Source organism: Nuphar pumila, chromosome 7, assembly GCF_984573655.1.
Source record: "Nuphar pumila chromosome 7, dmNupPumi1.hap1.1, whole genome shotgun sequence".
Classification (NCBI taxonomy): Eukaryota; Viridiplantae; Streptophyta; class Magnoliopsida; order Nymphaeales; family Nymphaeaceae; genus Nuphar; species Nuphar pumila.
The window spans coordinates 109,418,410-109,432,973 of record NC_143255.1 but is presented as its reverse complement, the minus strand read 5'-3'; the positions used below and the strand labels follow the sequence as shown (position 1 = coordinate 109,432,973).

At 39.7% G+C, this 14,564-nt stretch overlaps 1 protein-coding gene across 1 annotated transcript; it reads left to right on the top strand.

The window, feature by feature from the left end:
* The first annotated feature begins 3,785 nt into the window (after positions 1-3,785).
* LOC149832877 (lysine histidine transporter-like 8) lies at positions 3,786-8,057 on the top strand. The gene is made up of 5 exons (XM_090014761.1): positions 3,786-4,270; positions 4,367-4,500; positions 5,812-6,239; positions 6,706-6,837; positions 7,294-8,057. The coding sequence occupies exons 1-5, from the start codon at positions 3,804-3,806 to the stop codon at positions 7,780-7,782; spliced, it is 1,650 nt and encodes a 549-aa protein (XP_089870887.1). The 5' UTR covers positions 3,786-3,803; the 3' UTR covers positions 7,783-8,057.
* The last annotated feature ends 6,507 nt before the right edge of the window (positions 8,058-14,564 follow it).

The following is a 14,564-nucleotide window of genomic DNA, read 5'->3' as shown; positions in this document are numbered from 1 at the left end:
CTTGGATTTTAAGCCAAAGGCGCTGTTAGTAGTATGGGTGTGGGACACACACCAACTGTTTGGTGAAATGGCTCCTGACTCAGCTGAACCAGTTTGGTTCAGATTTTTTGGCCACCCATTGTCTTTTTCTAATGATCGAGTTCCTACAGTGTTCGCACATTTTAAACAGCGTTTAGGCATCTTTTAGGAGACAGTTTGCTGAATTGTTTTGTTTCATAAATCAGTACTTAAACCAGTCCTTAATCATGTTAAATAGTTTGAGAATTTCATACATTTAATTCCATCATTGCTACTTGTGCATACTCTTTACAGGATCGTCCTTCAAGACCATAGCATTGTCCCCGAGACCCGAAGTCTGCCCACCCAACGAAAAACTTCTGGCTCCGCCACTGAGTTGGACTCACGGACCAGATGGAGAAATAAAGCTTAAAAAAAACAAAAAACAGAAGCCAGAAGTTGTATGTGAGAGTGACCATTATCGGTCTGACATGTGGTCAGAATTCATACTCAAGAAGCCTGCAAATGGATAATTATATGCAATGTCATTTCTTCACCTAATCGCCCTCCATCTACTGTTCCACAACTGAAAGTTTGCACTCACGCTGCACCTGATCCTCCCTCACGAACAGGAATACATTGGGGATTGGTGGACCACTTACAAACAAAGAGGTTTTAGCAGTATTTGATGCTGAGATCAGCCATTCAAGAAAAGCTTGCATCATATGATGAGCATCAAATTAGAAGAAAAAAATTAATACATTTTTTTTAATACGGACCCACTTTTTCATGGCTAAATGTTTTTTTCTGAAATTCTTGACACCGTATTAGGTTTTTCTTACTGTGGTCAAATGCAAGGTTTAAAAACTAGTCAAGTCAACCCAGTGACTTGGTCCAACTCACAAATGAATAAAACTCAGTTAAGTCAACCGAATTTTAGCATGGCTGGGCTAAGTTTGCTCATGGAGCGACCGAGTCATATATATATAATATAATATAAATATTACATATATTATACATAAAAAATGGTTATACATATATTAATAAAAGTATACATTAAACATATTATAAAAATATCATATAATGTATATTATATGTAGTATATTAATAATACTATAAAATATACATATATTACATGTTTTATATAATATATAAAGATAACATGACCCAGACGAATCATTGGGTTGACCAAGCCGAGTCATGAGTCAATCATGGACGAGCCAAGTGACGAGTCATTGGGTTTTAAAACTATGGTCAAATGAGGACCTTGAGCTAACCTTCCTCACACACAAATGCGGAAAACATTTTAAGGTATTATAAACTTTTTATTTTGCTCTCTTATTCACTATACGTGTAACTAAAACTGATGGGAGTTCTGGTCAATATATCATACCCGTACTTAAGGAACTATGATAAATATATTTCATTAAAGTATTTAAAAACATTTAACTCAAGTTAACTGGTCGAGGATAAAGTAGAAGGCTATTTTTAGTATTTTTAAAATATTTAACTCAGGTTAATTAGGCGAGGCTAAAAGTAAGCTAGCTAGGTCAAACCTTTATTTGACTATTGTCAGTAGTGGTGTCAACAGGTCAGGTTTACCCGGACCCAACCAGTACCAAACCCTATAGGGTCAGGATATGATGATAAATAAGAAGACTCTGCTCTGGACCCGAAGGTTCATTTAATACATGGATCTGGGTATAGTTTGTGAAATTTTATACCAGACTCAGGCCCGACCCGAGTTCTGATTAAGACCTTCAATTTTTTCATATAAAATGATATAAAATATTATTTTACTCTTATGGTGGGCCTGATTAGACCTGAGTCCAGACCCGATGTCATACCGGAAAATTGAGGCTTGGTCTAGTTCCACCTGGGCCCGAACCAAACCCCACCCGTTGACACCCCTAATTGGCAGGAACACCCAAGTCTGTATCAGGAATTGCATAAAAGGTGTACCTGATATGAAATTATAAAAATTAAATGTAAGTCAGTATCAAAAAATACCTTACACCTGTCATAATTTTCTTCAATGATGACCTTCTTCCTCTCATACTTTTAAGGATCAAGAAGTTTCCCTTCACCAACAACCAAAGTAGCTACGTTGGCATCTATCTAGAGAAAACCTGCACTTTTCTGCATGAACCAAAAAAGCTATGATTCTTTGTTTTCTTTATCCCAAAGGAAGCAATTCCCTCCCACCTTCTTCTTTGCTCTTTAGAATCCAACCTAAAATGGCACCATGTCTCAATTATTAAGGGATGCACCAACTTAACAGGAAACATCCACCTAAGCCACTAGTGCAATGTCTACATAGACCAACCATTTAAAACTGGATCACCCAATTCTCAATGGGACCACCAATTTTTTTTAATGATGAGACCCTCGCCGAGAATCGGGCCAGTTAATGGACCCGCCCTCACCAAGCAACCATCGGTGCCCCTACGGGGTTTGATCTGGCACCTTCATTTCAACACCTTCACAATCACCCTGCTGGCCATGAGAGCGACCCTGCGGTGGTCAATGGAACCACCATTGAATACACCATTAAATCGTGCCAAATGGATTTTTCAAAATTGTTTTCCATTTAAAAACTTTAAAGAAGATGCCAATAAGGGCTTCGCTTCCTTAGTAGCGGTGACTCATGAAAGTCGCTAAGTTGAAGGGACTTCACTAGTTTAAAATTCACGAGTCCACTTCATAGTGGGCAAAGGGAACCTAGATTTTTTACCAATTTTATTACAATTGATTTTTGAACCGAAACAATTTTCAAAAAGATTCAAAGAATCAGCTGATTCAGGCTTGAATAGAATTAAGTTGATGTAATGATTTTAAAATTGAAAAAAAAAACACTAAAATTATAAAAATAAAACAAGAGGCTGATTCAACCTTCATTCAACTCAAATCAATAGGGATGTAAACGGTTCAGATTCAGATGGGATGTGGCCAATACCATATTCAACTAATCAGATGTTGGCTAAACCAATTCAAATTTGAATGGTGAAAAGCTCAGCCAGATCCACTTTTTACATGTAAACAGATTCAGATATTCGTCATATTCAAATATTTGTGGAATTCAGTCACAAAAATCAAAACCATATTGGCATCCAATTATAATCTGATGTGGCTTTGTCTTACCAAATGCAACTAAAGGGAATTGAATTCTGTTGGATATCCTATAAAATTTGATTCATCGACACCCCTACAAACATACAAACAGGTAATTTCAGTCCGATCTGTCGATTCCAGGATGCGTTGGCCTATTCTTTTGGTAGAGCCTGATTCAGCCCAAGAGCGAATTGGTTCTCGGAAGGCCGATTTGATTTGATTTTATTCTGAAAACTTTTAACGAGCTTGTGAGTGAGTTTTCTCTAATTATCTGGAAAAAAAAAATCAACCAGACAAACCAATTCTCGATGGGACCCACATTTACATCATCTTTGCTTCATCTTAATACGTACGCATATGGTCCCAGAACAAGTTCCAAAAATGCACGATTCTAATGAGGTGAAGCAAAATTGGTCAGCCTAGAGGACTACCCACAAAGAGAGAGAGAGAGTAGTAGTAGTAGTTGTGAGGACCGCAAGAAAGACGTGCTGCAAAGGCCAAACCGGAACATTTGAGTAAAAAGAATAAATTGGAGCCAGCAGCACATGGTCAAACTCACCTTCTTAGGCGGCTTCCCCCCACATTCCTTGAGCAGTTAGAACTCTACCTTTCACCCTTATATATATATATAGTCACACACACTGCACTACAAGAAACCATCTCACTACAAGAGAGAGAGAGAGAGAGAGAGAGAGATGGGCATTGAAGCTGAAGTTGTGTCCATACCTCCAACACCAACAGCAGCATCAACGCCGCCATGCACAGTCCCCCACTCTCCCTTGAAACCAATTGCACCATCCACCGCTTCATCACCTCAGGCGTTCCACTACCCCATCTCTGCCCCACCGTCCAACTTCCACTCCCCTTCCCTGTTGAGGTCGCCGTTCCCCGCAACAACGATCTCCGCCGCGACGCCCAGCCGCTTCTCCATCTCCGGCAACGCCACCCCGGCGAGGAGCAGCCCCATGAGAAAGGTCATAATCAACATGAAGAGCTACCTGGAGGAGGTGGGGCACCTCACCAAGCTAGACCCTCAGGATTCTTGGCTGCCAATCACTGAGTCGAGGAATGGCAATGCTTACTACTCAGCATTCCATAACCTTTCTGCTGGGATTGGGTTTCAAACTCTCATTCTCCCTCTGGCCTTCACTTTTCTTGGATGGTATGTCTCTCTCTCTCTCTCTCTCTCTCTCTCTCTCTCTCTCTCTCTCTCTCTCTCTCTGTAAGTTGGTTAATTTGCTGTGTGGAATGAAAACAGGACATGGGGAATCTTGTGTTTGTCAAGCCTATACATATGGCAGCTGTACACCCTTTGGATACTCACCCAACTCCATGAATCAGTACCAGGCACACGTTACAATAGATACATCCAACTTTCTATGGCAGCATTTGGTGAGTCTCTCTCTCTCTCTCTCTCTCTCTCTCTCTCTCTCTCTCTCTCTCTCTCTCTCTCTCTCTGTTTTATTACACCTAAAAACCGGTGTCTATGTTAGCCATGCTCGACAGCGTAAAAGCCCCTCCCCTTGCCCACCAAGATGATCTGCGCCCCCCCCAGCCAGATGTATGGAGCACTTGTCGGCTCTTTAGAATGCTTTAAGAGTCAATTCAAAAAGCAAGATCCCAGAAAGTCATGATCTGCAACAACAGCAAAAGCCTTGCCTACCTTTCGCCGAAAGGTAGTATACCCAATTTCTTTTCAAACTTGGGTCTGGGCCGCAGTTGCCAATACAAGTGGGCTCGGGGATGAATTGAAATGACATTGGGGCAGTTCAATCTTTTTCCTTATGCTGTTGCTGTCTTACTGAAAATAGGGGCACGGACTTGCAAGCACAGGGCTTGTTGCAGAGACCCGTGTCCTCCAACAATACAAAAAGATCCCATCCTTTGACGTCTGATGGGTTCCATCCTATGTCGATCCTAGCCGTCCAGTTGAAGCATCTGGCTGGCTAGGATCAATCCACATACAGGTGAAAATGTAGACCAATCCAAGCCATTGATTGGAAAGCTGGGATTGCATGTAGGATAGAACCCATCTTATGTCAAATGATGGGATCCGTACTCCCAACTATATGGCAATTCTAAGACTCCTACACGCTAGTAAAAGGTTCATACTTCATACGTGCCAGACAGGTTTTGTCTTAACTTGCGCCTAATGCTTAATTGGCTCGGTTTGGGCCTGACGCCGACAGCCGGATAGGCCGGGCCTGGTCTACACTTGGTCTGGGCCTTTCTAGTCAGCATGGCCCATATTGATCTGGGCATCAGTTGATAAACCTTATCACCATAAGGCATCGCCGCTGCCAAGTATAGCAGTCAATGGGGCCACTGTAGTGATCATCATCTTGGTCCTGTTTTGATGCCATTTGAACAATCCAATTTTGTTTCTTTTTTTCCTGATTAATATCATAATTGCATGAGTTTTTTTTTGCTTAAACTGAATCAGTAGTTATATTTATCATCGTTTATTTATTAAAGAACGCGGGTTCATTGACCAGTTTTTATTACAAATTTTTGATGCAATATAGACAGTTGTTTTGTCAGATTTCTTTAAAAACTTAACGTGACAAGTTCCTAATCTAGTAAATGTTTCTCTCTGGCCTAATTTACACAACACGAAAGAAAGCATTAAGGAGCTAATAGGGTTTATTTATACAAGAATGCCCATGTTGTATATAAGTCTGATAAATGACACATGATTTTCAGGTCCAAAGCTTGGTATGGTCCTCACTCGGTTCCCTATCATGTATCTCTCTGCTGGAAACTGCACCGCACTCATCATCATTGGTGGAGGCACCATGAAGCTGTTCTTCAAAGTCGTGTGTGGCGACTCGTGCGAGTCGAAGCCGCTATCGACGATCGAGTGGTACCTTGTGTTTGTGTGCTTGGCACTTGTACTGGCCCAACTCCCCAATCTGAACTCCATTGCTGGGATCTCTCTGGTTGGTGCCATCACTGCTGTTAGTTACTGCACCCTCATCTGGGCCATCTCTGTGAGCAAACACAGGCCAGAAGGCATCTCATACCAACCATTGAAGCGTAAAACTGACGTGGCAACAACCTTCTCTATCTTGAACGCTCTTGGTGTTGTTGCCTTCTCTTTCAGAGGCCACAATCTTGTCCTTGAGATCCAGGTCAGGTTTTGCTCCTATTTCTTCTCTCTTTTCAGCTCGCTTGTCTGATTTACTTTGCAAGCTCAGTAAGTTTAAAACTTGAGGTAGACTTGGCCTACTTGAACTCAATTTGTCACCAACTTGGCATTGTTTACATATTGAGTCTTGTTTGGGAGTCAATCTAGTAATGGCGACTTGTGAACATCACCAAGTTGATGGGACTTTACGAGTTCAAAACCTGCTGGGGGTCATCTTTTGCAAAGCAGGGTACTTTCCAATGAGCAGAAAGACCTCAAGGGCTTTACCAACTAGAGGTTTGCCGGGTTTTGGGCGGTGCATGTTTTCCCTTGGCTTAGCCCAAAAACATTTGAAAGAAGAATATTGGGATGGAATTATCAAAAACATCTTTTTGTAAATGGTGTTGAAATGTGAATTTAGAGTTGTCAACTCCAGTCTTGACCTCATCTCCCTCTGATTATGTTTGCAGGCAACAATGCCATCAACGTTGAAGCATCCAGCTAGTGTGCCCATGTGGAAAGGAGTGAAGGTGGCCTACGTCCTCATAGCATGTTGTTTGTTCCCAATTGCAATTGGTGGTTATTGGGCATATGGAAACTTGGTAAGCATATTCCTCTTCTTGTTAATCATGATCCAGTGGCATGAGGCATCCACTGGACAAAATATGCCCCTACATTTTTCAGGCTTTCCCTGTGTAAAGTTTGACAACCTAGACATCACCAGCGCCCCTTCTAGCTACCGCACGTGCGTGCACACACACACACACACATTTAGCATGGTTTAAATTACAGCAAATGCATGCAGGTGTGCACGCTCATGTGCACACACACACACACAACCCGGCCACTTAAAATGCTAGCAAAGCCTACCTTAAGAGGTAACTGTAGTGATTTAGTGTAAAGCAACTCAGATATGGGGTCATCAAAAACAGACTGCTGAGTTCCAGCTGTGAAAGTTGATGAGGCATGTGGGTTGACTACACTTCATAGTTATGCAAGAACCTATAAGAACAAAATTATCGTTTCCATGACCAAAATTTCAATTCAATGGTTTGCAGATACCATCATCAGGGATACTCTATGCACTGCATAAATTTCACAGCCATGATACGTCAAGGGTGCTGCTCGGATTGACAACCTTGTTGGTGGTGATAAACTGCTTGAGCGCATTTCAGATATATGCCATGCCAGTTTTCGATAATCTGGAGTCCGGGTACACGTACAGGACCAACAGGCCCTGTCCAAGGTGGCTCAGAACAGGGTTCAGGGTCTTCTTTGCATCTGTGGCCTTCTTCATTGCCAATGCCTTGCCTTTCATCACCAGCTTGGCAGGACTCCTTGGTGGCATTTCATTGCCTGTTACCTTAGCCTACCCATGTTTCATGTATAATATAATCAAGAAGCCAGAGAAATACAGCTCAACTTGGTACATTAATTTGGGGCTAGGAATACTAGGGATAGTTCTCAGCATTCTATTGATCACTGGAGGGATCTGGAGCATCATTGATACATATCACAATTACCACTTCTTCAAGCCTCAGCAGTGACCACCGTGAGGTACTCAGGATGGACTGAAAGTTTTGGGACACAATGGTTCATATGATCAATTGTGGTCCTTCAGAGAAACAATCCATGCACGTGTACATACCTTCACAAGCTCATTGGACAAGTACAGACCACGAACAGCTGCTACCCATGGAAATGCTTCCAGAGTCCAGACGTGTGAAACTGTAAAGTCCATATGTTTGTAAAAGAAATAGCCATTAATGGCACTCATCTTGTCTTCGCTTTGCAATTCTTATGAAGGAATATATTTTCTTGATGCCTTTATCTGATTATCTATGTAATCAACTCTAAGAATAAGAAAGATAGCAGTCACATCAAAGATTGCTTTAGAAGAAAAGAATGACGTCCCAGTATGAAGACTGCTAGATTGGTAACTGTATCAAATAGCATCTCATCCAAGCATTAAAAGAGTATTACATATGAGCATTAACAAGAAAGTTTCTTGCTGACAATGGTAACTTGTTCTGTTTCTGGACCAATCTAAATAGGTCTCACACCAAGATAAAGAAATTGTGAGGAAAATTGCATTAAATAATGGCATTGTCAATGAATTAGCCAATAGAGGCCATCAATTAGTTACTTGAACTAACTGTATGCTTGCATGATCTGCATCCATAATAGAGCCAATCAAATCACAGAAACGTACTCTTAAAGCTGTTTCATTATTCACTGCTTACCAATTCCCCATAGTTGGCTGCAAAAGAACCATAAAAAAGAAGAGGAAACTTTGGTGCCTCATGAACAGACAGGTTACCGCCCAGATAATGCTGGTGATGAAAGGAGATTTACAGCTTATATAGATACCAGGACAATGCTTTCATCGACGTTATAACCCGAAGCCATAACAGAAATACGAGGAAGGGGATAACAAAATTTTCCTTTTCTAAAGACAATGTAGCACCACTCGGTACCTCTTGAATGATGTAAAGGATATCATTCACACTAGAAAACATAAGTGAAACTACCACCATACGAGATTGCTTACATTCTGTAATTACATTATACAGAGCAAAAACTGAAAATTACTCCATTCGATGACTTTCATGGTTAAAAACTTTTAAAGGTGTAAGTAATTATATAAGAATAATTAAGAATACTACATGTAAGTGGACTATGCATACTCGTTGAAAAATGGATTCCATTACACATTGTCTGTCAAGAAAACAACCGTAATCAGAATCCAAAGACAAGTAGCGAACCAAGGAGTATGCAGTTCCAATGTGAAGCTCAGGTGAGAGCATGCCGCCTAACTGAATTAGACAACCCTCAAGTGTGCCATACAAAACGCATACTGAGTTTGGGTTGCTTCAGAAATTAGTTCATGTCATCCTCCGTAATTAGTCCGCTTTTACTGAAGCCAATAAACAATCTTAAAGGAACTCGACACCAATATTCTCCTGCTTTTCACCCAAAATGATCAGACCATTTACAGAGATCCACTTGCTCATTTTTCTACATGGACAGAGGCAGAAGCATTCTACGCTTCCTTTTCCTAGCTTGCCTCACTTTCCTCATTATTTTGAGGGATACAACTAGGAGACCTGCGATGCATATTAAGCAAAATGCAAGCCACATGTACCTCAAATACAAAGAAACAGCTGAGAACACTAAAAATACAAATACAAACAGTTCCCATATTGCTGACATCACAATGTCAACCCTGCATCCAGAAAAATTTTAAGAGATCAAAATTTAGAGAATAGATTTCAGAAAAAAGCAAGAGGCCATAGTACTAAAAAAGAAAAACATTAAAAGAAAATAATTTATAGGGACCCAAATGCATGTGGTTCAGCTATTCCACCACTCACACAAAATCAGACGATGAAATGCCATAGTGAACCAAGTAGCCGATTATTCATTCATATGAAGGTGTAAAATCATTGAATTTACCATCCACTATTTATGTGACAATGATACAAACTAGCACAACAATGATATCGTGTTATATCAAGAAGTTTGTTATAATAATAATAAGCTTTCTGTGTGCCATCAAAACTCCAAAATAAAATAAAACAAGCTCCAGGGCTTCCATATCATATAACAATCAGGCACAGAACCACAAAAATGTAAGAGGAAACCATTAGAAGAATTCATAGAATGAGATTCTCTAAGGAATCATCTTTGGACGCTAGTCATATGTCCCAAACTAAGATTACGCAATTGTTAGCCCAGCCCTTCACCACAGTGTACAGACTTTATTTCAGAGAAATGTCACCCGTATTTTTCTAACCAAACAAGTTTGTCCATAAATGCTCCAAAATCAGCCTACCCACATGAAGGAAAATCTAGAAAACCTGCAATCAAATTGATGTCAGGCACCAATGTGATTCTAGACATGCTGAGAATGATCATGTAAGGAGGATCTCTAAGAATAGGCCTTCCAGATTTTGTAATGTTTGAATGAAGAAAAAGTATAGGTGTGGCCATCGAGCCTGGCGCCTGACGGGCTTTCGGGTACCCAGCTCGAATTGGGATGGGCTCTGGTTGCAATTTGTGGCCCCAGCCTGATTAGATAATCGGGCTCTAATCAGGCCGGGCCCTTGTGTAAATTACATAGGGCCCAACAGGCCCAACCCGTTAACTGGATTGGGCCTAAAGGGCCCAGCATGACCAGAGCTCGAGCATGACTGAGTTGGGCTGAGACATGAGTCATGCCTGTCGGGTCCTAATCAGGCCGGGCCGGCCTGACCCGATGACCACCCCTAAAAAGGTATATGACTCCATCCTTGAAATTTTAAGATCTACTTCAAATTGCATCATATCATAAAATAATTCAGCTACCACAGGTTAAGAATATGTTTGTTAAAATATACACATATATTCATATATGTATATATTTGTTTATATATATACATGTAAATGTGTATAATATATATATATATATATATTTCTTGTTTATACATTTATATGTATATATATTATGTTACTATGATTGTAAATTAGAAATGCCCACCAGGGGCATTATTGTCATTATCTCCCTATGTAATAGGAGCTGCCCATTCGGGCAGCATTTCTTTATTTTTTTTATTTCAGTTTGGTGTCTCTTTCACTAATATGAAAGGGCATTCTTGTAAACAGCCAATAGAGCTGTTGGGAACTTGGGAGATCCCCAACAACTCTATTGAGTTGTCTTGTGGCCTATTTAAAGAGGGTTTCAGCCCCTCTTGTTAATGCTTTTCTTAAGCATTTTTAAATTTTATTTATTTTTATTGTGCTCTTTTGCTCCTTTTGTGAGTGTGATGTATTAGCCCTTTGTGACTTATTGTATTTTTCTCATTAGAGGTTTTTGTGTGTGGGCACACATTGTAGCCCTTAGTGGCATTGTTCTTGTGCACTTATGTTTTCATTATATGGTATCAGAGCCCCTAGGTGTTCTCACCCTTGGGTCTTATTGTTTGTAAGTGTTTGTGAAGGATGTGATCTTTTCAAAACACATTTTCTTCTTTCTTCTTTTGTCATGGCCAGCAAATACGTTAAGATAGATCTCTCCTTCAAACTAAATGGAACCAACTACATAATGTGGGCAGACACTATGAAACTTTGGGGATACATTAGTGGTTTGATTTCCGAACCACAATTAAAACTCACTAAGAAGGAAGGAGGACTAGAAAAGGCTCTAAATGAAGAGGTGAAAAAAAAAAGCTATACAAGATTATCAATCCAAAATGCAGGATTAGAAAAGTGAGCATGTTAAAATACTAGTATGGTTTATGAGCAATGTTAACCTAAAGATATGAGATAATCTTGCAAAGTTTAGAAGGGCCAAAGAAGCATGTATACAACAAAAAACCTTGCTAGGCATTTCTTTTTACAAGAAAACCTTAGATCTACGAGGCAAGGCGATATGTATACAGGATTATTATAGTACCATATCCCCGTTATGAGATGAACTTACTCTTCTTAAGCCCCGATGGGAAGGAGGAGTCATTGAAATGAAACAACGCCAAATTGAGAGAAAACTTTTTTAGCTTTTTGCATGGCCTCCGTCTGGAGTTTGAACAATTGAGAAGATCCTTACTCCGTAGAACTTCCTCTCCTCCTCTTAGTGAAGCACTTGTCGAGTTATGCCAAGAGAATATTAAAATAGAGCATGTGTATGGATCTGGATCTAGATCTTGATCCATATGCACGTCAATTCTTTTAACTATGTTGTTGACGTCTTTTTCATTAATGGCATTTTTGTAATATGGTTGTTGTAATGTGATATTTTAGTCCCCATTGTAAAAGAGTTTTAATATAAAAAAAATAGGGCTTGGAGGTGGATGCAACTTTTGCCGCCCCAACCATTGTGCATCTCCCTCTCTCTCTCTTCTCCATTTTTTGTGCGGCTTAAGCTATGGTAAAGACCCCTCACGACATCTCATATGGTATCAAAGCTTCGATTGCGGAACCCTACCAGAAGAATGCTCAACGAGATCTGAAGGAGGTTTTTGATCATCTTCGTTTCCTGTCATTCTTTTCTTAAATATCTGACGTGAATCCTCTTTGATTCTCTTTCTTAAATCTCTGTCGTGAATCCTTTTAATTCTTTTTCTTTCTACAGAGTTTCTTTCTTTTTTTTTCTTAAATCTCTGTCGTGAATCCTTTTGACTCTTTTTCTTTCTACAGATTTTCTTCCTGACGTGTGTATTTAACGTTCCTCCATTCTTACTTGGTTAGCTTTGTGCTATCTGATTCTTTTCCCTAAGTCAATAAATTTTGGCCGTTATTTGCATTTTGCTTGGCCGTAATCTGCATCCCAATCTAAGTGGTGATTCGTTTGTTCCCCATATTGCTGAAGTTTTCTTTTTATGTATTGTTGGACGTTCATATCATTTTTTTTCTCTCTTATATATTGTTGTCGTAGTCTAGCATTCACCATTATACCAGATCTTCACAAACTTGTATTGTTGGATGTTCATATCAGATTTTCACATTAAGAAATTGTTGTCCTTTCTCTTTTTCAATTAGCAGTAAAATCAATGTTCTCTGCGCAACGTTTATAGGTAGACTGTAACAACATTCTCAATTCTAAAACTCAAAAAAAAAAAAATTTCCTTTCAAGGTATTGGTTGCGCAAGTACATGTTTTATTGAAGCTCTGTTGATTGATTAAGTGATCCAAAATCAGTTTGTTTTTTTTCTCCCGTCTTGTTTGCTTATTCGTTATTTCATTGATATGGATTCCTTCTTGTCTTCTGGTCCCTCTGCAAATTTCTTAAATCAGCTCGTTATAAAAAAACTTACTCATTCTAATTTCTTGACATGGAAGAGACAAATACTTCCGTTTATACGGAGTCAGGATCTCGACGAACATCTGGATGGTTCGGTTTCTATACCACTATGGCTTATTTTGCAGGAAACCAAGGATAAGAAGAATTACCAAATCTATTAAAAACTCAGAGTATACAGCTTGGAGAAAGCGCAATCAGTCTGTGCTTGCTTATATTACGTCAACACTCTCTCAAGAAGTGTTGGCTACTCTTTCAGATGATTGCACTGCAACAGATCTATGGAATAAGCTCTCTCAGATATCAGAAGCTCGAGCTATGTACTTGAAAAATGAGTTTCAAAGTTTGAAGAAAGGCTCAATGACAGTTATGGAATACATAGGCCGCATGAAGAGTATTACTGACCAATTGGCTGTTATTGGAAACGCTAATTCAGATAAAGATAAAGTACAACAACTTCTTAATAGATTGGCCCCGATTTTGACATGTTTACCACAGCTTTGTCATGTCTTCCCCACTTGCCCAATTTTGGCGATCTTCAGGCGAAACTTCTCCAGAATGAGATGATTATGAAACAAAGGGCGAAAGGAAATGAATCAGCTCGCCTACACCTAATATTTTGAGTGCTTTTAATGCAGGGAATCCAAGGAGAGTGCCCACTAGTTTCTTATGTAACAAAAGAGGACACGTGAAAGCCGATTGTTAGTTTAATCTGCATAACAGAGGAAAAATAAACAAAATTGAGAATAAGTCAAATTTACTCCCTCCTCAGGCATCTTATTCAGCAATGGGTGAGTTATGAGACATTTTCTCTTGATTTTCAGTTGTTTATGTCTCAGCTCACAAAGCAGAATGAACTCACTTGCTTTAATCAAGCTCTTCAATCCCGCCATTGGATTAAGGCTATGAATGAAGAAATGAAAACCCTTCATGAGTGTCAAACTTGGGAAATAGTACATCGGCCAGAAGAAAAGAATGTAGTTGGCTCAAAATGGGTTTATAAAACAAAATATAAGCCCGAAGAAAGTATTGACAGATATAAGGCACGGCTTGTTGCTTGGGGATTCACGCAACAATATGATGAAGATTATGATGAAACATTTAGTCTGGTAGTCAAAATGGCCGCAATTTGTGTCATCATATCCTTAGCAATCGACCGAGGATGGAGGCTTAGCCAGATGGATGTTAAAAATGCATTCTTGCGTGGAGTTTTAAAGGAGGAAGTATATATGGAGCCACCTCCTGGGTATGCCGAGAAGGGTCCTACTGCTTGGGTATGTAAGCTAAGGAAATCTCTATATAGGTTTAAACAGGCGTCTCGCTCTTGGTTTGAGAGTTTCTCTATGCAAATTCAAGGCTATGGTTTTAGAAGATGCTCTCTGGACCACTCGCTCTTTATTTATCAGAAGACAGACATCGTTACACTTCTTATATATGTTGATGATATTGTGATCACTGGGAGTTCAGATAATCATGTATAAGACGTGAAACGGTTTTTGATGAAAACTTTAAAGATGAAAGATTTAGGGGAGTTGAGGTACTTCCTGTAATGAA

Excerpts from the sequence above, each read along its gene's own strand:
- LOC149832877 (XM_090014761.1), top strand. The coding sequence starts at position 3,804 with ATGGGCATTGAAGCTGAAGTTGTGTCCATACCTCCAACACCAACAGCA. Across the intron at positions 4,271-4,366 it reads GCCTTCACTTTTCTTGGATG|GACATGGGGAATCTTGTGTT; the intron begins GTATGTCTCTCT and ends GAATGAAAACAG. Across the intron at positions 6,838-7,293 it reads ATTGGGCATATGGAAACTTG|ATACCATCATCAGGGATACT; the intron begins GTAAGCATATTC and ends AATGGTTTGCAG.